Source organism: Leucoraja erinacea, chromosome 5, assembly GCF_028641065.1.
Source record: "Leucoraja erinacea ecotype New England chromosome 5, Leri_hhj_1, whole genome shotgun sequence".
In the NCBI taxonomy this organism is placed as follows: domain Eukaryota; kingdom Metazoa; phylum Chordata; class Chondrichthyes; order Rajiformes; family Rajidae; genus Leucoraja; species Leucoraja erinaceus.
Window position 1 is genome coordinate 58,320,116 of NC_073381.1, and position 26,830 is coordinate 58,346,945.

The 26,830-nt window shown below is 44.9% G+C and overlaps 1 protein-coding gene across 1 annotated transcript; it reads right to left on the reverse strand.

Annotated features, from left to right (window-relative positions):
- Nucleotides 1-975: 975 nt before the first annotated feature.
- LOC129697300 (gap junction Cx32.7 protein-like) lies at nt 976-18,531 on the reverse strand. Its single transcript, XM_055635733.1, has 2 exons — nt 18,122-18,531; nt 976-3,210 (listed from the first exon to the last, which is right to left on the reverse strand). The coding sequence occupies exon 2, from the start codon at nt 3,194-3,196 to the stop codon at nt 2,321-2,323; it is 876 nt and encodes a 291-aa protein (XP_055491708.1). The 5' UTR covers nt 3,197-3,210; nt 18,122-18,531; the 3' UTR covers nt 976-2,320.
- Nucleotides 18,532-26,830: the final 8,299 nt, after the last annotated feature.

The window sequence follows — 26,830 nt, forward strand, 5'->3', positions numbered from 1 at the left end:
CAGGTCTTAGAGCAGCGCCAGGGCCTGGAACTTGGCCTGGTTCTCGTACTTGGCCCGTCCCTGGCAGTAGGCGGCCGAAGCACTCCTGTACGTGGGCCTTGACGGAGCCGGGCTCGCTGTGCCGGGGGGGGGGGGGGGGGGGGGGGGGGGGTAGGGTGGGGGGTGGGGGTGGCAGGCAGGCGAGCCAGAGCTGCCCGCAGAGCAGGATGTGGAGGCTGGGCGGCCCCACAAGGCGCTGGTGCATCTTGACCCAGGCCCCGGGCTTGGGCCCGCCTCCAACCCTCAGCTCGGCCACCACCTGGGCTCCAGTCCAGGCCTCGACTTCATCTCCAGGCTTGTTCCTGACCCCGCACCCAGGCTCGTCCTTGGTTCCAGTCCAGGCCCAGACCACGGGCTCGGCCCACAGCACCACCATCCCCACCAGGTACAGTGCGGCTGTAGCTCTTCGGGTGGCTTGTGCCACTCCTTCATCATGGGGGCGGGGCTGCTGCTTGGGGCAGGGGTGCTGCTTGGGGCGGGCTGCTAGGGGTGGGGCGGGGCAGGACTGGGCTGCATGGGACTGCCTGCTTGGGGTGGGCTGGGCTGCGTTGCTTTGGGTCCCTTCGAAAGTCCAGTTGGAAATCTCCACTGTAATGGCGCAGGAAGGGGTGGACCATCCCGAGGAGTGACAGGGAAAGAGACTAATCTGTGCGTGCGCAGAGATCGATCTGCGCACGCGTGGTTTTTAAGATTTTTAAACCTCGCTAACTTTTACGACATTCAACCGATCGGGACGAAACTTGGCGCACTCGTAGCACAGGAGAACGGTGACTGAACCGGTGAAAAATCGTAGCGCTATCGCTAATCGTTTTTGCGCAAATAGATAGACTGCCTAACCAGAAGATAACAAGATCAGAGTTTTAGTTATGTATAGATAGATAGATGAGCTGTTCTCTAATATTGCCACCTGTATATTAGAGTAAGATTATGAGGCACTTTATTAAAAATATCTGATTTATTTATTCATTGCTCACATTTATAACACTGAAGCATTGTTTCAAATGATCTTATATTATAATATCAATAGAAAATTAAATATTTCCAGATTCTTAAAATATTATGACATATATTGGTCTACAACTGAAGTGATTTCAGAAATATTGGATCCAACATGATGTCACTTCAAGTTTTCTGGCCATATTGATCTCTCTCTTCTTCCACCTGCACTCACTATTGAATCCCAGGGCACTTTAATAATTCCTGAACTGAAGGATCGGATAGACCTTGTAACTGCCCCTTAGATGGCACCCAGCACAGATAGGATAAGAAGCATTGGGACATTCAATTCAATGGGTATATTGACCCCCATTCAAATGATAGGTTGAACTAAGCATTTTGTTTTTTTCTCTACATTGTAGAAGCATAGAAATATAGAAAATAGGTGCAGGAGTAGACCATTCGGCTCTTTGAGCCAGCACTGCCATTCAATATTATCATGGCTGATCATCCAAAATCAGTACCCCATTCCTGCTTTCTCCCCATATCCCTAGTTTAATGTGCTCAAATGTATGTCCTTTTAAATTTGTTTTCAATAAAGTTTTCATTTTTATATTATCTAAATCAATTTAAGCTCAGAGATTATTTAAAAAGCAGACCCTTGATAGCTTAGCCCTCAGTATCATGGTGAGAGCCAGAGAAAGCATTGTCTACAACCTTGCGATTTGTGGCGCAGTCTCATGGTAGGGTCACAGAACCACTCTCAAAGTCAGAGCTAAACGGGTTAATAAGATGAACATGTTTCAGACAACAAATGAGATCAATGGCAATTTGATCAATTGGAACTGATATTCAGATCATTCAGATGATACATTAAAAAATAAGACAGAAACTGTAATGAGTTAGCATTAATATCTATCAGCATAATGATAACAGTGCACTGTCAGCTTGGTCAAAACACAGTTTAAAATATTTTCTCACCGTTTTTGCCACAAGTGAACTGAATGACTTCAGGAGAAATATACAGAGCAAAAAAATTGTTAGTGTGGATGCGGTATCATTATGAATCATACGATTCATCAGTTGAAAAATGAATTAGTGTCAGAAAGTTGTACATTTTGGTCAGTCCTGATGACATATGGAATTCTGGTCCTTTTTATCATGGCTGAAGAAACTGCTTAATAATACATTGTAAATTGTTCGTCAGGTTTACAAGCCTAATACAATAATATAATCATTGGTACATTTCTAGATTCTTGTTCATGAATTGGTTTGTTGTATTATTTCAGCGACCTATGTTCTGGAATAAAGGCAGATTAATTTATTGAAAATCATACCCATTTTATTATCCTGTATTTTCTTTAATTTCCTCACTATCTTTCTCAATCCCATAGTTAATGGTATTCTGAGACTTGGGATCCTGGCTATTGCTTGGTTCTGTACTAAAAGGCTTCACTTTAGAACCTGATAGAGGTAAATCTTCAGTCAGCTTTGATTTATCAAAAGACTCAATAAATTGGGGATGGCCATGTTTTTTATATCTCTTCTGCGTTGAAATAGTTATTTGCTTGAAAACAAGGTAAACTATTTCAGCTATATTTAGAAGAAGTGACACACAAGCGACAGCCAGCATGAAAATGATGAAGATGGTTTTCTCTGTTGGACGTGAAATAAAACAATCTACGGAATGTGGACAGGGATATCTACTGCACACATACATGGGATCCAAAGAAAAGCCATAGAGATACCATTGACCCACAATGAAACCAATTTCAAGCAGAATTTTACACAAAACATGTAAAATGTAGGTAAATAATAGGATTCCTTGTATTTTTACTTTTCCATTCCTTACAATGTACTTTGATGTCTTCTTAACTTTTCTGAAGATTTGTTCATCAATGTGTTGTCTTCTCTCCAAGTGGACAACATGTACAGCATGTCCAAGGTACAGCAAGGTAGGTGCTGAAACAAAAATGATCTGAAGAACCCAAAAGCGAATGTGGGAAATTGGAAAAGCTTCGTCATAGCAGACGTTTTCACAACCAGGTTGGCGTGTGTTGCAAAGGAAGCCAGACTGTTCATCACCCCAAACCTTCTCTGCAGCAGATCCAAGCAATAAGATCCTGAAGATAAATAATACGGTGAGCCAAATTTTCCCAATCACTGTAGATTGTGCCTGAACTTTGTCCAGCAGTCTTCCAAGTAGAGTCCAATCCCCCATTCTTCAAAGTATACCTGCCAAATTAAACACATACACAACTAAATGTACACAAAATCACCTGCATTACAAACTGGATGTTATTCTTGTACTTTTCCATATGGGATGGATATTTGCAAGAGCTGTCAGCCTCACCTGTCACAACATCAACAAGGAGGCCATGGAAGCTCTGGAAAAATGCCCTAAATTGTGAATGAAGATAGACCATGTGGAAATTCAGCCCCTGGAATATATTCAACTTGTCTGAACTCTTTTTATTTTACTTTTTATTATATTTGACGCATTTCATGTACGTCAAAAATAATTTTATTGAATTACCTTAAATTAAAGGTAACAAATTCAAGATTAAGGATGCTGCGGTTTCCTTTTTCTATTCTTCAAATATTGGAATACTCTGTACAACCCTGTAGGAGATTCTTCATTTTTGTAAAACAACAGCAAATTAGGAAGGCAACTCAAAGGCAATTAGGGCAATTAGGTAGGGGTGATTAATAAAGATAGGTCTTCACAGCAATTGCCACATTCCATAAAATAATAAAATTACTGGTAACTGAGGTGCTGTACCTTGTTTATGAATGATTATGACTATTCCACTATACAAGGTATTCGCCTCAAGGTATGCAGCCTGTAGATGGGGACATTACAATAGGGCAGTTACCTAGTTTATGCAAGTCCTCCCTAAGTGTTTGCACACATTCATACATAAAAGCAGACCTGAATCGTCTTGGTCCATTGATTACTGCAATCGGTTAATAACAAAATGTATCCTTGTGACATTTTGTCATTAATGTGGGAAGAAGTTTCCTCTGTTATAGATTATGTTTATTTTTATGGCACAAAATACAATTGATCCATGTATAATTTCACCGAACATTATAAACCAACACATTGATCTCAGATTTGGCTTAAAGATTCTAGAAAGGGATTACAACCTGTTACTTGCCCAGAGAGAAAATCTATAATTTCATCAAACGTTGCATCGTATCCACAACAGGTCAAAATGGGTTACAGTTTAAGGATAAGGGGGAAGTCTTTTAGGACCAAGATGAGAAAAACATTTTTCACACAGAGAGTGGTGAATCTCTGGAATTCTCTGCCACAGAATGTAGTTGAGGCCAGTTCATTGGTTATATTTAAGAGGGAGTTAGATGTGGCCCTTGTGGCTAAGGGGATCAGGGGGTACGGAGAGAAGGCAGGTACGGGATACTGATATTCCTTTGCTCCATAGATGCTGCCTCACCAGCTGACTTTCTCCAGCATTTTTATCTACCTTCATAATTTTATTTGATCTGTTTACAAGAAACAAGGGGAAAGGTTTGAATATCGAACAACCAAATGAAAGCCAAAGGGCCTAAGGTGAAATAATGTCAATTTACTAGAGTTGTTTTTTTAAATGTTAAAATTAAATATGGCAGAGCCTGATATCCCTGTAGCTCCTTCAATGAAAATTGATTTTTTCAAGATTGAATAATGATCTAACTGTAAAATGCTTTGAAAATGTGTCAAGTGTAGCAGATAGAGTGAAACAACGGATAATCAAACACAATAATATACTATACAGATGATAAAGCATGCAACATCCTCCCAGGGTTCAACTAGTCAGATGGTGACAGTGAAGACCATAACACAATAATGTCAAAGTCTAACTGATATTTAATCATTAAGGAAGTAAAAGATTTGTAAAAATGATCTGAAGTAAAGTAGCAACATCCATAGATCCACCTGACATTGCGAACAACTGTATTGTTGATTAAAAAAACACCCAGGGAAATGTCAATGGTCTGACTTTGCTCAATAAATTGAATGCAAATTGTTAGAAAAGTAGAAGAGCTAGCAATCTGGTCATTCTACCACAAGTATTAAGTAGTGATAGGGTAGTCCTTTGCAGCCAAGCTACTTTCAAATTATGCCAAAAATCAGATACAGTCTAAACCTTCCAAAACTGAATTTAGTAGCTAATACAGCTGCTCCTTTTGAGTTTGGTCCCACCTCATGTGGAATAGACAACTTCTCTCACCATAGACAAAGAAGTACAGCATTTAAGCTCGAGAAGAATTACATCATGTCTTACAAATACAATTATGCAAGTGCCAACCACAGTAGTGAGAGCTACCCAAACCTGCATTCTTGTCTCTATGTTATGAAATGGAGAAAGAGGCACTAAAGAAACCAGAGAAAAGATTTAAACAATATTCAGAAATGAGAGTGAAGGGTAGCAGAGATGAAGCAATTAAACCCGCTGGAGTTTACAAGAATGAGGGGGTCCTCATTGAAACATACAGAATAGTGAAAGGCTTGGATAGAGTGGATGTGGAGAGGATGTTTCCACTCGTGGGAGACTATGCACTAGAGGTCTTGGTCTCAGAATTAAAGGACGTTCTTTTAGGAAGGAGATGAGGAGAAATTTCTTTAGTCAGAGGATGGTGAACTGTGGAATTCTCTGCCACAGAAGGCTGTGGAGGCCAAGTCGGTGGATATTTTTAAGGTATAGCTAGATAGATTCTTGATTAGTACAGGTGTCAGGGAGAGGGCAGGAGAATGGGATTAGGCGGGAGAGATAGATCAGCCATGATTGAATGGCAGAATAGACTTGTTTGGCCAAATGGCCTAATTCTATACCTATTCTTTATCACCATATAGCCTTATAATTACAAAATGCAGGATGCACAGAAAAATATAACTGGAAGTCAGAGAGCGAGAGAGAGAGAGGCTGTGTCTTTCTCAGCTCCAGTGGCTGAGAAGTTTTAAGCAGCCTTTGAAGGATTCTGTCGATGGGAAAGGAACAGAGGCAGAGGGGCTTCATAGTCTAACTTATTGTTGGACTGTTGAAACTTTCCGCTGCGTCAAAAAGTCCTTCATTTACTTTGAAAATTCCTGGAGAAGTCTCTACATTGTTGAGGGAGCAGGGAGCGGCTGCCATTGGCGGACTGCCAAGAGTGCCTGGACATCGAGGGTTTGAAGTGTTTCGGTGCCTTTGTCGTGTTTTTGGCACTGTTTCTCCACCCTAAAGTTATTTTGCACAGTGCGGCTGCCTGGCTTAATGTGAAGAAGGTGCTTTTGCGTTCGGCAAGACATGGCGAGCTGTTTCTGATGTGGACGAGTTTGGGAATTTTCTTTCTTCAGCTGGAGGACTTTGCTTTTTGAGGATTGCTTTGGGCTGTGACTGTCCTTGGGAATTAATTTGCTGAGCTGCTGGAGTGCCGGGAGCTGGTTTGTGCCTCTGCCCGGATGGCGATGTCGGGGGCGCGGCCGAAGGCGAGGAGCTACGCAGCAGTGACATCAGCAACGAAAGTGAGGCCATCTGAACATGAGCCTCATGTTGACTTGGACTGGGACAGTTTTGGTATCTCGGTTCAAACTGGGCCCCAGATGTCCAGGGGAACAATTACGAAGGCTATGAATGCCCTTCTTGGTAGGGGGGCTATTGTCTCTTCCGAGCTCGAGAGGGGAAAGGTTGAGATGATATTGAAGAACCGGGAGGATGTGGCCAAAGTGTTGGAGAGGGGGATTTCAGTGGGGGGGGTCCATATATAGGTGAATCCATGGGTGTCCAGGGTGAGACCGGTTCTCCTGCAGAGTTGCCCCACATGTATTCCGGATGCGACACTCATTCCACACCTGTCTCAGTTTGGGGAGGTGCGGTCTAAGTGCTTTAGGCTCATGCAACCTGGAGGGGACCCGGAGGAAAAAGGGATTCTCAGTTTCAAAAGGAGAGTGTTCGTGAAGGTGGGGGAGGGGGAAGGTGATGAGGGGAGTTTCGAGGTGGAGTGTAGGGGTCTCCCCAGAACCGTGCGTTGGAGTTGGAGAAAGGCACGGTGTCATGCGTGCGGTGGTTATGGACATCTCCGTAGGGAATGTCCTAATCAAGGGGTCGCTGCTAGAACTTCTAGCGCAGCGGCCCAGGAATGCACTGCTGGCCCATCAGGGGTTGCTCGTCATGTCTCGGAGGGGCGGGGTGGAATCGCTGACCTGGCTGGGGCTGCCGGCTCTGCCTCGGTGATCCGGGGCAGCGGGGATAGCCCTTCTGGGTCTGCAGTTTCCGCCTTGGGGACCCGGGGCAGCGAGGGCCCCCGCCCCCTACATCCTGAACCTGTGGGGGTGGCTGAAGGTGAGGCACAGGGTGAGGGGGGAGAGAAATGGGAGCAGCAGAAGAAGAAGAAGAATAAGCAGAAAAAGATCACCCAAGCGAGTCAAAAGCAGGCGGGTGTGCTACTGCCGAGTGCGGAGATCACCCAAGGGGCGCCTGTCAGCTCCAGGGGGGTCCAGAGTGAAACTGCCGTGGCCCAGCAAGGAGCTGAGGTGGCTCTGAAGGGGGTAGGGAAGGTAAAACGTGCGGGTGGTAAGGAGGCTGGGGGTAGTGTGGAGGAGGAAGACCCTCTCCTTATGGAGGTTACCACACCGCCGCATGCTAGTGGGACAAAAAGGAGGATTGGGCCTGGTGAGGAAGAGCAGGGACGTGAGTCCAAAGTTAGGGGGGTGCATTTTTCCAGACCTTCCACCACCAATGTGGTTGGAGGTCAGGAAATGACGTCTTCTGGGTTGGAGGTTGAGCATCCACTTCAGGGATCTCTCGAGGGTACCACAGGGTCAGGTGATGGGGTAGACCCCTCTGGAGTTGTGTCCTCTGGGCGGGGGGATGTCCTTTTGTCTCAGGGGCCCTCCGAGGGGGGGATCTCATCGTGTGTTGATCTTGGCTCCCCTGGGGGTGTGTCCTCTGGGTCGGAGGAGGTCCCCTCGTTTCAGAGGCCTACTGAGGGTGTTAGCACGCAGGAGGGTGGGGTAAGCTCCCCTGGTAGTGTGGACCCTGAGACGGGGGATGAGCAGAGTCAGCCCGAGGGAGGGGGGTCGGGGGGAATGGTGTGTACCAATCAGTGCTCAATATTAGAGCCAATGGAGGTGCTGAGGTGTGTATTGTATTGCCGGTTGAATTGGTAGGGGAGGGGGAAAAAACTAGTGGAGAGCCTCTGGATGTTGCCAGTGGAGAGGGTGCTTTCGGTGCTGTGGAGGTCGGAGTTATTTCAGGCAGCGACCTTCTTTCAGATTCTGGGGGTGCCAGTTTACCACAGACCCTTGGGGGTGCCTCTTGTTTTCTCTTCCCCAGGCCCAGATATAGAGGGTGAGGACAGAGCGTAGGAGCCCAGCCAGTCAGTGGGCTGCGTGATGCGGATAGGGGCTTCGGGATCCTTCCCCGGCATTGATCCTGGGGGTGGTGTCATGCCGGAGGAGGGGGAGAGTGATGGGGCCAGTTTGTGTGGAGGGGTTGGCGAAATTGCAGAGAGCTCTGGTTTTTCGACTTCTGATAATGACCTTGGTGATGCTGAGCGTGTTGTGTCAGGTGCGAGTAACTTGGACGATAGCCCAGGAACCAAGGACGAGTCTCATGCAATTGTTATCTGTGAGGTGCGGGAGTTTTTAAAAACAAGCCGTACCAGCAGGACAAAGATTGATGCTGCTAAGAGACGGTGGGCTGATCTGTCGTCCTTAGTTAAAACTTTCGAGGCTATCCTTGCCACCAAGGATAGTGATCTTCCTGGCTCTGAGCAGTGCCAGTTTAGGGACTTTTTGGAGTTCCTAAAAAGAGAGAGGGCTACAGAGCCCAGGAGGAGAAGTGTGAGGATTTCAATTTAATGTGTCAGTGCATTCACGCTAGTCACACTAAACTTAAACTGGAGTAGAGCGAGTTTTCGCAGATTCCAGCTTTTATCGGTCCTTAGGGAGGGGAAATTTGCAGTGTGTTTTCTGCAGGAGACGCATACTGTTGTAAGTGATGAACCCACCTGGAGGTTGGAGTGGGAAGGTGAGGTCTATATGAGTCATCTTAGCTCAAATTCGAGTGGGGTGGCCATTCTGTTGGCTCAGAATTTCCTGCCCAATATTATAAAAGTGCAAGAAGTTGTGCCAGGACGTTTGCTCCATCTGGCCGTTGCATTTCATTAACATGTATGCCCCCAGCTCCGGCACGATGCAGGCCGGCCTACTTCAGGAGGTGAGTGCTCTGTTGAGCACTATTGATCGGGGAGAGTGTGTCTTCCTTGGGGGGGACTTTAACTGCACACTTGAGGTGCAAGATCGTTCTGGTACTCAGTGTGCTCCTGCTGTAGCAAAGAAGCTGAGAGGGTTGATTGATTCTTTTGAGTTGGTTGATGCGTGGCGGGACCTCAACCCAGACTCCACTGCTTTTTCACGGAGGTCTGAGGGCGGTGGTTCCCGCATTGATCGAATATATATCTCCCGAGCGTTTGTTTCCTGTGTCTCAGCGGCCTCAATGCAGCTGGTGCCATGCTCCGACCACTGCCTGGTGCGTGTGGATTTTAATCCAGCGCGCGTTCGGGCCGGGTCTGCGTACTGGCACTTTAATAACCGGCTGCTGGAGTATCGGTGTTTCCGTGAGTCATTCAGTCAGTTTTGGGTGAGGTGGAGGGAGAGGCAGAGGTGCTTCTCTTCCCTAAGGCAGTGGTGGGATGTGGGAAAAGCTCACATCCGTATTTTTTGTAAGGAATACACGTGGGGGTCGACCGGGCGGCGGGACTCAGCGGTTGAGAAGCTTGAGAGGGAGATGATGGACGCAGAGTCTCGCCTGGGTCAGGCTGGAGGTGACTCTTGCGAATGGGGTGTGTTTCATGAGAAGAAGGAAGCCTTGAGGAACCTGCAACTTGAGCGGTCCCGAGGCGCTTACGTGAGGGCACGGGTCCAGATGCTGCACGATCTGGATCGAGCTTCGCCTTTCTTTTTCTCTCTGGAGAAAGGGCGGGGACGTACTGCATAAATACGTGGTACTGCACCTGCAACTGCTCGGACAGGAAGGCTCTGCAGAGGGTAGTGAGGGGAGCAGAGAGGATTATTGGCGTCTCCCTACCCTCGGTACAAGAACTGTTCCAGAGCCGCTGTCTGAAGAAAGCACAGAGAATCGCCAAGGACAAACTGCACCCCCTCCACACACACCTGGATCTCTTGCCATCAGGCAAGAGATATCGAAGCATCAAAGCCCGGACTACGAGGCTGCTAAACAGCTTCCTACCACAGGCGGTGAGGCTGCTAAACAGTCACTCTGCACTCACAGTCACTTGACTTGACTCTGCGGCTGGCACGGACACTTTAATAACTGGCACTGGCCACTCAAATCAGCGGCCCCGGACATTTTTTATGATTGGTTTACTGTATTTTAACATTGTGTTTTTTACCTGCTTTTAACTATTTATTCTGTTCCATCAGGGACTGGATTGTTTTTTTTAGTGTTATTATGTGAGAAGTGTTTTAAATTTCATGTGCGAGGCTCCGCTATTCACTGGGAAACGTCTTTTCATTTTGCACTGTACTTGTTGCTTGCAAGATGACAATAAAGGTTGATTGATTGATTGATTGATTGGGAGCCCGCAAACAGCTCGTGGAGCTGCTCGCAGATGATGGCTCCTCTGTCACGGATCCAGAGAGGATTAGTGCCTTGGTCAGGTCCTTTTATGGTTCCCTGTTCTCCGCAGGTGGAGTCAGCGGGGAAGCTCTGCAGGACCTGTGGGAGAGTCTACCAATTATAGATAGGGAGGTGGCCGATCTTCTTGATGGCCCTTTATCTTTGGAGGAGTTGACTCGTGCATTGCATCAGCTCAGGAGGGGTAAGTCCCCCGGGCTGGATGGGCTGACGGTAGAGTTTGTAAGAGCCTTCTGGGGTATCCTGGGGGGTGATTACATGTTGGTTCTGGGGGAGAGCCTGGCGACAGGGGAGATGCCCCTCTTGTGGTGTCGAGCAGTTGTTGTCCTGCTGCCCAAGAAGGGGGAACTCCGCCTGTTGAAAAACTGGCGCCCGGTCTCTCTCCTATGCACAGAGTATAAAGTTTTTGCACGGGCGATGGCAAATCGCTTGGGTTCCGTGCTGTCTCAGCTGATTCACCATGACCAGTCCTACACAGTCCCTGGTCGGTCCATTCAGGTTAACATCCACCTGGTTAGGGACCTGATTCATCTAGCACAGGGAACTGGTCAGTCAGCTGCGTTTCTGTCTCTTGATCAGGAGAAGGCTTTTGATAGGGTAGAGCATGAATACCTTTTCGGAACGTTGCAAGCGTTTGGATTTGGACCGCATTTTGTGGCCCGGGTCCGCCTCTTGTATGCTGCAGCGGAGTGCCTTGTGAAGGTTAATGGTGTGTTGTTGGCTCCCTTTCATTTTGGGAGGGGGGTCCGTCAGGGGTGCCCCATGTCAGGTCAGTTGTACTCGGTCTGTGTGGAGCCGTTCCTGTGTCTTCTTCGGAGGAGGTTGACAGGCCTGGCCCTACCTGGCACGGGGGTGGAGTTGGTTCTTTCGGCCTATGCCGATGATGTACTCCTTACGTTCACCGATCCTGGTGACCTGCGGAGGATGCGTGATTGCCAGAAGATTTTCTCGGCTGCATCTTCTGCCAGGATTAATTGGAGCAAGTGCTCTGGACTTTTAGTGGGTCAGTGGCAGATGGACTCCCTGCCAGAGGAGATGGCAATGTTTGCGTGGAGCACCACGCACCTCCTCTATCTGGGGGTGTACCTGAGTCCCACTGAGGATGCTTGGCCGGTAAATTGGCAGGAGTTGGAGACGAAAGTGGTTGCCAGGCTGGGGCGCTGGTCAGGCCTGCTTGGAGTTCTTTCTTTTCAGGGGAGGGTGTTGGTCATAAACCAGCTGGTGGCCTCCATGTTATGGTACCGGCTGGCTACTCTTGTCCCGCCTCCCATTTTTGTAAATGCTTTACAAAAGAAGCTGGTGGACTTCTTTTGGGGAAATAGGAAGCACTGGGTTTCCGCAGCTGTCCTGAGTCTCCCGTTAGAGGAGGGCGGCCAGTCCTTGGTATGCGTGCGTACCCAGGTGGTGGCTCTCCGCCTCAGGACTCTGAGGATGGTACGTTTTGGCCACGTATTTTTTCCGACGGGGTCGTTGTCTAAGGGGGGTCTCGCGGCTCCCGGTGGCGGGCATCAGTCGACCTGCCCTAAGGGGCTTGCCTGTTTTCTACCGGGATGTGTTAAGAGTGAGGAATCTGGTTGTTTTCAGCCAGCGTGTTGTTCCACGAGGGGAGGGGGATGTTGCGGCTGCAGGAGTGGCCGGTCCTCAACAAATCATGGCGGGTGTCGAGGAGAGGCGTGCGCCTAGAGTGGTTTTGACTGAGCTCTTACCCGCTCCGTCAGATCTGCTCATCGGGCTTCGGCTCCGAAATATATCTCGGGCACCGGCTCCACACAACTTGAGCCGCCTTTCGGAGATGATTAGCGTGCCGTTTTGTGACGCGAAGAGACGCTCACTGTATAGAATGTTCCTGCACATTCTGCACCTCCTTGCCTTCGTCTCCCGTCCCGACACACCATGGCGGACGGTGTTACCACCTGAAGGCGGGGAAGGTCCCCAGTGGGGGTCCCTCTACAAGGGAGTTGTCCCCCTTTATGTTGGGGACCTGGGGTGGAGAGTGCTGCACAGAGCGGTGGCGTGTAACAAACTTTTGAGTCGGTTCACGGACTCGTCCGCTGCCTGTATTTTCTGTGGCGAGGAAGAGACCGTGTTCCACATTTATATGGAGTGTGAGAGTCTACTGCCCCTGTACCAATATCTGAAGGGGTTGTTCCTAAAGTTCTGGTTACATTTTAGTCCTACGATTCTTGTGTTTGGACACAAGGCAGGGTGTGGGGAGAGCCAAGTGGGAGGGTGGGACCTACCTGTCGGTCTACTCCTGGGCCTGGCCAAGATGGCCATACGCGGGTCCAGGCAGCAGGCGATGGATGGTCAGGCAAGAGTCGGCTGCTTGCCCCTCTTTCGGGCCTACGTCCATGCACGTGTTTCCCTGGAGAGGGAACATGCGGTGTTCACGGGGACTTTGGAGGTATTCCGTGGGCGCTGGTCACCGCGTGGGGCTGAGAGTATTGTGAACAATGATTGTAATGTTGTACTATAATGACACTTGATATAATGTAAGTTCGTTTTGTGTATGACTTGATCTGTTGTATTATTTGATGTGTTGAATAAAGTCTTTGAAAAAGAAAAAGAGAGAGAGAGAGAGTGAGAGAGAGATTAAATAGGGAGTTACAGGGAAGACAAGGGATGGTATAGAATATAAAGTGGAGGAGGGGTAAATGCGATGATATGGAGTAAGAGGGCTTGAGGTGGGTGGTGGGAGGAGATCACCCTATCTCACGTCCAGACAAGAATTTATAAATTCTCTAGATTTTTAGGTCTATTGGTTTGGTATAGTGAGTCAACTTAAGTTCTGGGCCTGAGACCTAGTCTAGCCCTTGTCCCTGATTCCTATTTTCTGGTCTTTAGTCCCAGGCCCAATCCAGTCCTTTGATCACTAGCCCCTGAGTTCTTGGACCTGTCCAAGACCAACTTCAGGATTGCTAGTTATGCCAGGAATTCTCTCAGTCTCCCCCCGCAACGGGAAGAATGTAAATGCAGCCCAAAGTCCAACAAAAAGCTACCATGCACTCTATATAATTTTAACATTTTATTTTTCTTCAAGTTTTCAATTTCACCCTTCAATAGTTTGAAACACACAGAGGGAAGACACATCAATTATGTCCATGTTTCCTCAAATTGTAGTAGAAATGCCATTACAGTTGATTCGGCTCCCTCTTGTCTGTCGCCCGACACATACTCTTGAAAGATTACATTCTCTTCTTTTATCAGCCAAACAGTATCATCTTCAAGGTTCCTTTGTTTGTTTTACTTCAATGATTAGTTATTCTGGTAATACAATTGGTGATGAAGAAGGGTTTCGGCCCGAAACGTCGCCTATTTCCTTCGCTCCATAGATGCTCCTGCACCCGCTGAGTTTCTCCAGCAATTTTGTGTACCTTCGATCTTCCAGCATCTGCAGTTCCTTCTTGAACAATTGGTGATGTGTTGTGTTAACATTGATACTCTTCAGTTCGCAGTCGTTGTACTCAGCCTTGGAATTCTTGGGTTGAAGAATGGGTTGTAGCTAAGGTGCATTCTGAGAAGGTGGCACAAGACTTGCACATGTGATCTCCTTTCAATTGTTGCTACTTCTGTTGTTTCAAAGAGACAGTATTCTTACCGTCCAGTAAGCTATTTTGTAAGCCTAATAACAGCAGCTTTATTTAAAGTGTTTTCAAAGTGTGTGCTCCAGGCTCATTTGCTGCTAAATGATGTCTGTCCAGTGCTTCTAGCAATTAGCAGTACAATATGGCACTATGCTTACATGCTATACGTTTCACATTATTTAATCTAGCTCATTCATTGGCAATATGAAGCATTTGGGCCAAATCTGACCCAACAAATCATAAAATCCCATTGCGATGTACTCATGCTAATTCTGGACACACAGAGGAACCTTATTCCATTAACACCAGTAGTGTGATTACACTTGGGATTACCTCCATATGTCTTGACCAGATTTTTTTTTTCTCTCTCTCCCTCTCCCTCTCCCTCTCCCTCTCCCCTCTCTCCCTCTCCCCCCCTCCCCCTCTCCCCCTCTCTCCCTCTCTCCCTCTCTCCCTCTCCCTCTCTCTCTCTCCTCTCTCCCTCTCTCCCTCTCTCCCTCTCTCCCTCTCTCTCCCTCTCTCCCTCTCTCCCTCTCTCTCTCTCTCTCTCTCTCTCTCTCTCTCTCTCTCTCTCTCTCCCTCCCCCTCCCCCTCTCCCTCTCTCCCTTTTTCTAAAATCAATATACAGAACAATAGGAAGTGGTCAAGATCAGACTTTTAGTAATATAGAAGATATATATACATATACAGACAGCCACACACACACACATGTAAGTCGGTTTTGTTACAAAGTTGCTATAGCACGGAATAGCGTGCAAGGATTGAAGCTTGTAATGTAGCTTGAAATTTAAAAAGAGTTGTTTGGGAAGACCTATTAATTTGCAGGTGCCATGCTTGAGATTAGATGGTGTTTGTAATCTGTCTGTTAAATGGGGCTTCAGCTTTCTAGCATTTCTAGAAAACAAAATCTATATATTTGGAAGGAGAGATTCAGTATTAATAATGACAGGAGAACCAATATAAGATATAGACTGAATAATCTTATTGGGACAAACACTATAGTTCAATGGATTTATTGTTTTATCTAAATAGTATCTAATGTTCAGTTTTCTATGGTGTTAATCTGCGTCTTTAACACATGTGTAGAAAGGAACTGCAGATGCTGGTTTACACCTAAAATAGATACAAAATGCAGGACTAGCAGCATCTCTGCAGAGAAGGAATGGGTAACATTTCGGGCCAAGAGGGTCTTGTCCCACGAAACATCACCCATTCATTCTATCCAGAGATGCTGCCTGTCTGCTGAGTTACTCCAGCATTTTGTGTCTATTTTCCTTTAACACATGTGTTGGTAGCCTACTACTTATTATTCAAAAAATCAATTGGTCAAACATTTATCCCAAATTTATTTTACCCAATCCATGCACTTTTTTTCACAATATGGATGTATTATTTTCAGTTTGACTTTATATATTCGATTGCTCTTTGTTTTCACAGTTGTGAGAAGGTTTTCTGTTATCCCTTTGAAAGCTTACAAAAATTAAATGTCCCAATTGTTTATTTACCTAGGCACACAACGATCAAGTTAAGATAGCTGTTTTGCAACTCAGTCATTATTTACTTTGGAAGAAACTCACTAGTTTGTACTAGTTTAGAGAACTTTGGCCCAGTGATATGGTCTTTTTTGTAGATTGCACGATTAATATATAAGGGCAAATTAATTGCTTAATATGACAAAGAAATTATAGTGCACATAACACGCATTAACCTTTGGATAGTGTTCTCCATGTATGTAGCATGTCTGATCATGGATATAGGGCATGAAGCAGTGGTGTCCTGATGTATAATTTTCAAAACAATAGTATGCAAGTATGTTTTTTTAGGAAAGATAATAGAATTATATTGCATATGAGAGGAGAATTGAACCGAAAAGTAGACATGTTTTGTCTCAGTTATATCAGACCACATTTTAGTCACTAGAGGTAGTGTGGTTTAGAAGAATGAGCGAAAAGTGAAATGTATAGAACCATGTGTAGGAAAGAACTGCAGATGCTGGTTTAAATCAAAGGTAAGCACAAAATGCTGGAATAACTTTTGGGTCGAGACCCAAAATGTCACCCATTCCTACTCTCCATAGATGCTGCCTGTCCCACTGAGTTACTCCAGCATTTTATGTCTATATAGAACCATGGTTCGTTTTGACAGGTTGTATGTGGAGATAATGTTTCTTCATGCAGGAAAATCTAGAACTAGGATCACTATTAAAATAAAAACATGAATTATCCTTGTAAGAGAGAGATAAAGTTATTTTTACTTTCTCCCATAACTGTCTTATTTAAAGGTCGGTTGACGCAAAGTCTTTGAATATTTTTAAGGCAGAGGTTTGGAGGTCCTACTAATCGTTTGATAATCCTCTTTTTTAATTTCTTATCAACCCCCTCCCCCAGATTCTACCACTCAACTGCACACGTGGCGATTTACAGCGACAGAGTAACCTAACAATCTGCAAGTCTTTGTGATGTGGGAGAAGACTGGAGGAGACCCACGTAGTCACAGGGAGAATGTGCAAATGCCACACAGCCAGTCTCCAAGGTCATTGTTAAATAGTATAGGTAGAGCAACAGTGACAGTAGCTTGAGAACAGATTGCCTATCATTATTTAGTTGGGATGTGCAATTATACGTAGGTCATTCCAACCCTTGAGTGTGAGCTATCATTTAATTTCCCCGTGCCTTATGCATGACTTTACTTAATTTATCCACCTTGGTTCTTTAATAACTTTGGCTATATTAATATAATCCAGGTTAAACTAATATTGATTTAGAAAAATGTGCAGTGTGATTCATCAGTAAGATGGCATCGATTTGGCGTCATTCTGTAACTTAATTGCAGTTGTTGAAGAGCAAATCTGACATTTTAACACCTGAGAACCTTTTAAGCTTGTGTGCATTTCATGAATGTTAATGCAAAGCTGACTTTTCTGTCAAGCAACTGATAATAAATCCATTGCTCTGTCGGCCATCTGATTGCTGACATTTTAGTTCTGGTGAGTAGAAAGCAGTAGGTAAGTATGAATGCACAATATTTCTTTTTAGATCAGAGAATGACACACATGTCCGTAGAAGACAGTTCAGATACCCTTCTTCATTCAGCACCAAACTCAAACTGAGTGTGAAGTATAATGGAAGGCACACCATAATTTGTATTAGGCTATTTTGAAAGTGATTATATGCACGGTTTGATCTCCAGTCAATGGTGAGTGGCATGATTTTGTTAGAGCAATGATGGAACCATTTTCTTAGAGAGTCAGAGTTCAGGAAAGAGCAAGCAGCTGAGATTGATCAGTTTCTATTGATTGTTATAAAAAAAGAAATTCTAGTTTAAGGTCAGTTGTAGCACACCTCTCATTAAATGGTGCATTGGCACAAGCAATTGTATATCACCAGCAAGAAATCTGTGGTGAAAGGGGAAAGATTTAATAGGAACCTGAGGGGAAGCTTTCTCATACACAGGGTGGTGGGTATATGGAATGGGATGCCAGAGGAGGTACTTGAGGCAGATATTATAACAACATTGAAAAAAACATTTGGCCAGAAACATGGATAGGAAAAGTTTAGAGGGACATGGGCTAAACACGTGCATGTGGGACTCGAGTAGTTGGAAAATCTTGGTCGGCATGGACAAGTAGGGCTGGTGCCAATTTCTGTGCAGTGTGACTATGGATCAATATTTCCAGGCAAGTAAAACAAATTAACACAAATTAAAACAGAAAATAACTCAAGCATGAATTTGTATTACCATAACTAATATCCATAGTTTGATTAAAGGTAAATGCGTTTTCCTTACATTTAGATCCGTCAAGCTTCCTTTGCAAATTATGGAAACTGAAAGTGCTCGTTTCCACAAATCAAACAACAATAGCATCCAGGAAATAAATTTGTGCTGTTAATATCAACAAATGGCAACTAAATCACTTACCTGCTTTAAATAGCACTAGGTTAAAAGAGACAATCTGCTAATAATGGCGAAGAAAGTTTTACGGAGGATGCAGCTGGTCGTGTGCAATGTGAAAAGAGCAGTGTGTTGCATAAGAAGCTCAAATGTTTACTGATCTAAAATGTTGTAATCACAAAGTTTATTTGCTTCACCACAGAAATGAAGGTCACATTTTTGCTAACCTATAACATTAGAGCAACTTAACAGGACATCTGTTCCAATAAGAATATTTATAATAATTCTATTTAATAACTGTTAAATGAAACATCTGGATGATTTTGGTTTTGTTTAATGTGGAAAATATCAGTTTTGAAACGTAAACCGGCTTTCCCAAGTGACCACATGAGATACTTTCAATTATAGAATGACAATAGCCTTCTTATTTAGGTATGATGCATCTTCACAATATCCCATTTGTATCAAAGCATGTCATAATTAGAAATAGAATTTAACCTTGAGACCCGTCTTGAAAAATAGATGAGTTGTAAGATGTAGAGTCATTTCGACAGGGAAGGAAAGTGACAAAGACTACGGATGCCGTCTGTTCGTCTTTGGAGTGTGGGGGGAAACCGAAGATCTCGGAGAAAACCCACGCAAATCACGTGGAGAACGTACAAACTGTACAGCCAGCATCCGTACTTGGGATCAAACCCGGGTCTCCGGCGCCGCATTCGCTGTAAGGCAGCAACTCTACCACTGTGCCACTGTGACTGGCCTTTGGAGAATTAAAGTATTTAAGGTAGAAATGGAAGAGTTGATGTGTCCAAACTTAGGGTGTCACGGTGGCGCAGTGGTAGAGTTGCTGTCTTACAGAGCTTGCGGCGCCGGAGACCCGGGTTCAATCCCGACTACGGGTGCTGTCTGTACGGAGTTTGTAACGTTCTCCCGTGACCACATGGGTTTTCTCAGAGATAAAGTATAAAGTAAAGTATAAAGTATCCTTTATTGTCATTCAAACTTTTGGTTTGAACAAAATTACGTGCCTTGTAGTCATGACAGAGAATAAAATAACAGAACACACACTTAACACAGTTTAACATCCACCACAGTGAGTCTACCAGGCACCTCCTCACTGTGATGGAAGGCTTAGAGTCCTTGTCTCTTCCTTCCTTGTTCTCCTTCTGCGTTGAGGCAATCCAGGTTTTCGATGTTGGGATCCCGCCGGGTGATGGTAAATCCCGCGGCCGAATCCGAGCTCCGCGAACGGGCCGGTTCAAACTCCGCGGCGGGGCGGACGAAGCTGTCACCCTCCAGTCCAGCGGATGAAGCTGTTGTTACCGAAGCTCCGGAAAATCGGTCACCAACATGGGACCTGCGAGCTCCCGATGCTGTCGTTCACTGGGCCCGTGGCCAAAGCCTCCGAGGCTCCGAAGTCGGGTCGCCGCCGCAGCACCACCACAGCCCCGAAGTCGGCCAGCTTCACGATGGTAAGTAAGTCCTGGCTCTGCCTCCGGAGCCTCGAGGTCTGTCCCAGTTGGAGGCTGCCAGCTCCGCGATTAGGCCTCAGCGCAGAAGGAGACAGAGACGGGGATACGACAAAGAAAAAGGTTGCATCCCCTCGAAGGAAGAGACTGAAACAACTTCCCCTGCTCCCCACACATACACAACTAAAAATATACTAAAAATGAACCAAAACATATGTCCAACATGACAAAAGAAAACAAAATAAAAGAAAAAGACAGACGGAAAAAGGCAGCTGCTTGGTTAGCGCCGCCACTTCCGGATCTTCGGTTTCCTCCCATCCTCCAAAGACGTATAGGTTTGCAGGTTAATTGGCTTGGTATAAGTGTAAATTGTCCCTAGTGTGTGTAGGGTAGTTTTAATGTGCGGGGATCGCTGGTCGGCGTGGACTCGGTGGGCCGGAGGGTCTGTTTCCGTCCTGTTTCTCCAAACTAAACTAAATTTAAAAGGAATTAAAGGCAATGCAGCAAAAAAATCAACTTGACCAATTATAGGAAGGAAAGGATTAAGGTAAACACTCAGGATAGTCCATACCAAAACACAGCGTGGCATTGGTGGCTAACAAATAAAGGTGATGAACAATTGTTACAGTTTTTGAAGTGTTAGAAATGAAAAGAGAAGTAAGGAAGTCAATATACCACAGAACAAAACAGATCTGTTATCACCACTGAAACTTGGCTACAAGCATGAGTGGAAAATAAACATAAGAGTTTAATACGGCCAGAAATTTGAACTGTAGTTTGAAGGATTGAAAACCTGGAACTCATTTCATTAGTAGAATATGATGTAGTTTAAACGAGACAGAGCAAACACAATCTGATATATTTTGTAAATATATAAATAAATCATGTGAATAAGTAGCATGGCTAGAGCATTTGCATTATTTAAGTTAGTCTGTCATAATGTGTGCGGAAACTCCTGTTGTGTTTTGGAGCTAGATTATTCAAATTTTAGAACATACCATCACCACAACATCACTATGACCACAAATGCATAAGCAGCAAAGATAGTTTCAAATACAAACATAGTTTGGCATTCAGAAACTTTTGTAGCATCTCTGGAGTGTCATTCACAACATCACTCAACAAGTGGTCAACTCTGCGTGGTGCTCAGATGTGGCAGTCCTATCCAACTCCTGAAATACCTGGCTGTGAAATGCCGTCCCTTCTACCTACCGAGGGAATTCACCTCCATCATGCTGACCGCGGTCTACATCCCACCCCAGGGTGATGTCCACTGGGGGAGCTGCACGCCGTGGTCAACAAGCACCAGATGGCTTACCCCGGGGTATTTACCACCATAGCCGGGGACTTCAACAAAGCCAACCTGAAGAAATTGCTCCCTAACTTCCACCAACATGTCTCCTGCAGCACCAGAGGATCAAACACCCTCGACCACTGCTGCAGGACCATCAAAGACGCCTATCGCTCTATCCCTTGCCCTCACTTCGGTAAATCCGACCATACTGCGGTGCTGCTTCTTCCTGCTTACAGGCAGCAATTGAACAGCGCACCCACAGAGGTGAGAACTGTACAGAGCTGGTCGAGGGAAACAGCAACAGACCCGAATATGATACAGTCGTTATTGACTTCATAAAGAAATGTGTGGAGGACTGCATCCCAACAAAAACCTTCTGAGTATTTTGCTAACCAGAAACCTTGGATGAACCATGAGATCCGCACCATTCTGAAGTCCAGATCCTGGGCATTCAGATCTGGAGATACAGAGGTCTACAAGAAGTCCAGATAATATCTTGGTAAGTCCATCAAAAAGGCCAAAAGGGACTTGTGCTCCAAGCTGGAGGATGAGACAGATGTTCAGCAACTGTGGCGGGGCTTGAATGCCATCACCTCCGACAAGGCAAAATCAGGAGGCAGCTCAATTGTCAGCGTAGTATCACTCCCTGACGATCTCAATGCGTTCTACGCACGCTCGATAGGGAGGACACTAATGTGCCTTCCCGAGCCCCCATTCGCCATGATGGTATTTCAGTCACAGTCACAGAGGCTGACGTCAGAAAATCCTTCAGAGGGGAGAACTCTCAGAAAGCGCCTGGACCTGATGGTATACCCGGTCGTGTTCTAAAAACCTGTGCGGACCAACTGGCTGGAGTTTTTACGGACATTTTCAACCTCTCACTTCTGAGGTCTGAGGTTTCCACCTGCTTTAAAAGGGCATCAATAATACCGGTGCCCAAGAAGAGCAAGGTGACGTGCCTCAATGACAATCGACCAGTGGCACTAACGTCTGTGGTGATGAAGTGCTTTGAGAGGTTGATTATGGCGCATATCAACTTCTACTTCGACAAGAACCTCGACCTACTGCAGTTCGCTTATTGCCACAACAGATCAACGGTGGATGCGATCTCACTGGCTCTCCACTCCACTCTGGACCACTTGGACAACAAAAACTCATATGAGACTGTTATTCATTGACTACAGCTCAGCATTTAATACCATCATCCCCTCGAAGCTGGTTACCAAGCTCTCAGATCTGGGTCTCTGCGCAACCCTCTGCAATTGGATCCTCGACTTCCTAATCCACAGACCACAGTCTGTCCGTATTGGTGGAAATGTGTCATCCTCGATAACAATCAGCATGGGAGCACTTCAAGGCTGCGTGCTCAGCACCCTGCTGTACTCTATACTATGACCGCGTAGCCGGACATAGTACGAACTCCATCATCAAGTTCGCCGATGACACCACTGTTGTGGGATGAATCACTGATGGTAATGAGTCAGAGTATAGAAGTGAGATCAACTGATTGACCAAATGGTGCCAGCACAATAACCTGGCGCTCAACACCAGCAAAACCAAGGAACTGATAGCGGACTTTGGAAGGGATAGGATAGGGACCCACAATCCCGTTAATATGGTGGAAAGGGTCAAGAACTTCAAATACCTGGGCGTGCATATTTCTGAAGATCTTTCCTGGTCCCAACACACTGATGCAATTATAAAGAAAGCACATCAGCGCCTCTATTCCTGAGAAGATTACGGGGAGTCGGTATGTCAAAGACAGGGTTGGAGAGCCTGCGGCCTTCAGGCCACATGCGGCCTTCTAGGCCATTAAGTGCGGCCTTTTGAATGAATCCAAATTTTGTAGAACAAATCCTTTTATTTTTATTAATATGTTTTTGTTTGTCTTTTATTATTTTTATTTTAATCTTTAAATGAACGTATTTAAAATACCAAAAAGTAAAAGAAGATTCAACAACATTAGCATTTTTTAGCATTCAAATTAACATTTCAACCTCACCTAGTTGTTGTCTCCAAGGCTCCTATAGAACTACAGTGGCCGATTGGGAAAGGGGGAGATGCAGCGAGACCTGGGTGTCATGGTACACCAGTACACCAGTCATTGAAGGTAGGCATGCAGGTGCAGCAGGCAGTAAAGAAAGCGAATGGTATGTTAGCTTTCATTGCAAAAGGATTTGAGTATAGGAGCAGGGAGGTTCTACTGCAGTTGTACAGGGTATTGGTGAGACCACACCTGGAGTATTGCGTACAGTTTTGGTCTCCAAATCTGAGGAAGGACATTATTGCCATAGAGGGAGTGCAGAGACGGTTCACCAGACTGATTCCTGGGATGTCAGGACTGTCTTATGAAGAAATACTGGATAGACTTGGTTTATACTCTCTAGAATTTAGGAGATTGAGAGGGGATCTTATAGAAACGTACAAAATTCTTAAGGGGTTTTGGCAGGCTAGATGCAGGAAGATTGTTCCCGATGTTAGGGAAGTTCAGGACAAGGGGTCACAGCTTAAAGATAAGGGGGAAATCCTTTAAAACCGAGATGAGAAGAACTTTTTTCACACAGAGAGTGGTGAATCTCTGGAACTCTCTGCCACAGAGGGTAGTTGAGGCCAGTTCATTGGCTATATTTAAGAGGGAGTTAGATGTGGCCCTTTTGGCTAAGGGGATCAGGGGGTATGGATAGAAGGCAGGTACGGGATACTGAGTTGGATGATCAGCCATGATCATATTGAATGGCGGTGCAGGCTTGAAGGGCCGAATGGCCTCTACTCCTGCACCTAATTTCTAAGTTTCTATGTTACAGATGGATTTGATTGAGCTCTCAGAAGATGACATTTTAAAGTCCTTATTTGATGCTGAAAGATCCGATTGAAATATGGAAAAATGCAGTAGAATACCCACGTCCGGCAACATGCACGAAAAATGCTTTATTGCTTTTCAACCACTTATTGCTGCGAATTTACATTCTTCTATCTAACCCAAATCAAGACGCCCATAAGGTCACAAATGACGGATACCCATCTAGATCAGCTGAAACTGCATCTCTCCATGTTGCAACCAAATATTCAAATGTTCCCACAAAAAGCAGTCACAACAAAGTAATTAAAAGGTTAGTTAACTTTAGAATTAACAATTTTCTTCAAGTTAGCACACAGTAGTTAAATTTTTTACAAAATACTGTACATTTTTAAGTATATCTAATTGATGTTTCATGGATGCGGCCTTATTAGATTACAGCTAACTTAATGCGGCATTCCAACATGAAAAGGTGCCCCACCCCTAGTCAAAGAGGACTCTCTCGAAATTCTACAGGTGCACAGTAGAGAGCATGCTGACTGGTTGCATCGTGGCTTGGTTCGGCAACGAGCTTCCAGGAGTGGAAAAGAATGCAGAAAGTTGTGACCACTGCCCAGTCCACCGAAGGGTTCTATCGCAGTGGGTGCCTCAAAAAGGCTGCCAACGTCTGCTGCTCTCCACTCCGTAAGACCATCAGTAAGACCAAGGAACTGATTGTGGACTTTAGTAGGGGAAGGATGAGGACCCACAATCCTGTTTATATCTACGGGACAATGGTGGAGAGGGTCAATAACTTCAAATTCCTGGGCGTGCATATATCAGAAGATCTTTTCTGGACCCAGCACACCGATGCTATTGTAAAGAAGGCACATCAGCGACTCTACTTCCTGAGAAGATTACAGAGATTCAGCATGTCAAAGAGAATTTTCCTAAACTTCTACAGGTGCACGGTAAAGAGTATTCTGAATGGTTGCATCGTGGCCTGGTTCGGCAACTTGAACGTCCAGGAGCGAAAAAGACTACAAAATGTTGTGACCACTGCCAAGTCCATCATCGGCTTTGACCTCCCCGCCGTCAAAGGGATCTATCGTAGTCCCTGCCTTAAAAAGGCAGCCAAAATCATCAAGGACCCACACCATCATGGCAACACACTTATCTTACCACTGCCATCAGGAGGAAGGTACAGGAGCCTGAAGACTGTAACGTCCAGGTTCAGGAACAGCTTCTTCCCCATAGCCATCAGGCTATTAAACACAACGAATAAGCTATGAGCTCTGAACTGCAAAAGACTATATTATTATATGTTATTTGCACTATATTTGTTATTTATTGAACTTTTTTTTTTCCCCCACTATATACAATGTTTACATATTCACATATTCTGTAATGCTGCAGCAAGTAAGAATTTCATTGTCCCGTCCGGGACATATGACAGTAAAACACTCTTGACTCTTGAACATCATCAAGGATGTTCCTGGCCACACACTCATCTCTCCGCTGCCATCAGGTAGAAGGTACAGCAGCCTGAAATCTGGTACATCCAGGTTCAGGAATAGCTGCTTTCCCACAGCCATCAGGCTATTAAACTCGCCATCAAGCAAACTCTGAACTATAACAGCCTATTGCACATTATCTGTTTATCTAGGTGTATATATATGGTCTATGCTATATAGACACACTGAACTGTTCTGTATTATGCTTACAATATTATTTTGTGCTGCAGCCAGCAAGAATTTCATTGTCCTATCTGGGACACATGACAATAAACTCTATTGACTTGACTTGACTTGACTTGACTTGACTTGAAGAGTCCTCAAAAAATATTTGGAAAAAGAAGGGAGTGAGACAATGTTGGTGTTGAAGGTTTCTGGTATAGAGTGAATTTGTAAATTTGTGAGATCTCAGGCAAGCCAAAGCAAAAGAGGGAAGACAGGCAGTAGAAAACATATTTTAATAAGCCACATTTGACAACTTCAAGAGCATTATTTTGTATTATCGAGTGAAACACCCAATTAAGAGAAGACAGGAAACTTTAACACAGCATCATCATAATCATAACTTTGAATGAGATTTGTGGAGGCTAGAGACATTGATGTAAAAGGGGTGGCAAAGTGTCGCAGCGGTAGTGTTGCTGCCTTACAGCTAGAGAGACCCAGGTTTGATCCTGACTATGGGTGCTGTCCGTGCAGAGTTTGTACGTTCTCCCCGTGACCACAAGGGTTTTCTCTGGGTGCTCTGATTTCCCCCCACATTCCAAAGACGTACAGGTTTGTAGGTTGATTGGCTTCTGTACATTGTAAATTGTTCTTAGTGTGTTGGATAGTGCTAGTGTATGGGGTTATCACTGGTGGGCGCAGACTCAGTTGGCTGAAGGGCCTGTTTCAACGCTGTATCTCTAAAGCCTAAAGTCTTTATCCTGTATGGCAATGGCATTTGGGAAGAATCTGTCGGAGAATTCTTCCAACTATTTTTAATCGGACTTTACTGGACTTTGTCTTGCACTATACATTATACCATTTATCCTGTATCTGTACACTGTGGATGGCTTGATTGTAATCATGTAGTCTTTCTGCTGACTGGATAGTATGCAACGAAAAAGCTTTTCACTGTACCTCGGTACACATGACAATAAACTAAATAAAACAAAAAAAATATCCTTCATGTTCAGTAGGATAACATGTCCAGTAGAATACCTTGTATGAAGGCAGATTGATTCTTTGATTTCATATTTGTTCAAGTGCAGTCATTTTCAATTCACCTCTGGAATTCAGCTCTTTGATCAATGTTTGGACTAAGTCTATGATGAGGTCTGGAGGAGAATGAGCTTGACAAAACCAAAACTAAGCGTCAGCATGCATGCCTTTGAAGTGTCTCTTGAAGCCATTGTCAAGCACACAATCCATCACTTTGCTAATTTTGAGAGTTGCAAATTATCACTTTTAATAACGTTTGCTTTTGCTGGAAGTGAGTGGCTTGGTTATATCAAATAATCTTATGTAGAATTTGTTTTGAGGTTGGTAATTTTGAAAATGAGATAGCCATCCAATGCATATAAGTAAAGGGAAACATTTTGTTTCCAGAATAAAACACCATGATCTACATCTTTCAAAAAAATCTATTTGTGCAACGGCGATTTGGAAGGTCCAGAAAATAAGTTTTCAACCAATTGTTTAAGG

Excerpts from the sequence above, each read along its gene's own strand:
- LOC129697300 (XM_055635733.1), bottom strand. The coding sequence starts at position 3,196 with ATGGGGGATTGGACTCTACTTGGAAGACTGCTGGACAAAGTTCAGGCA.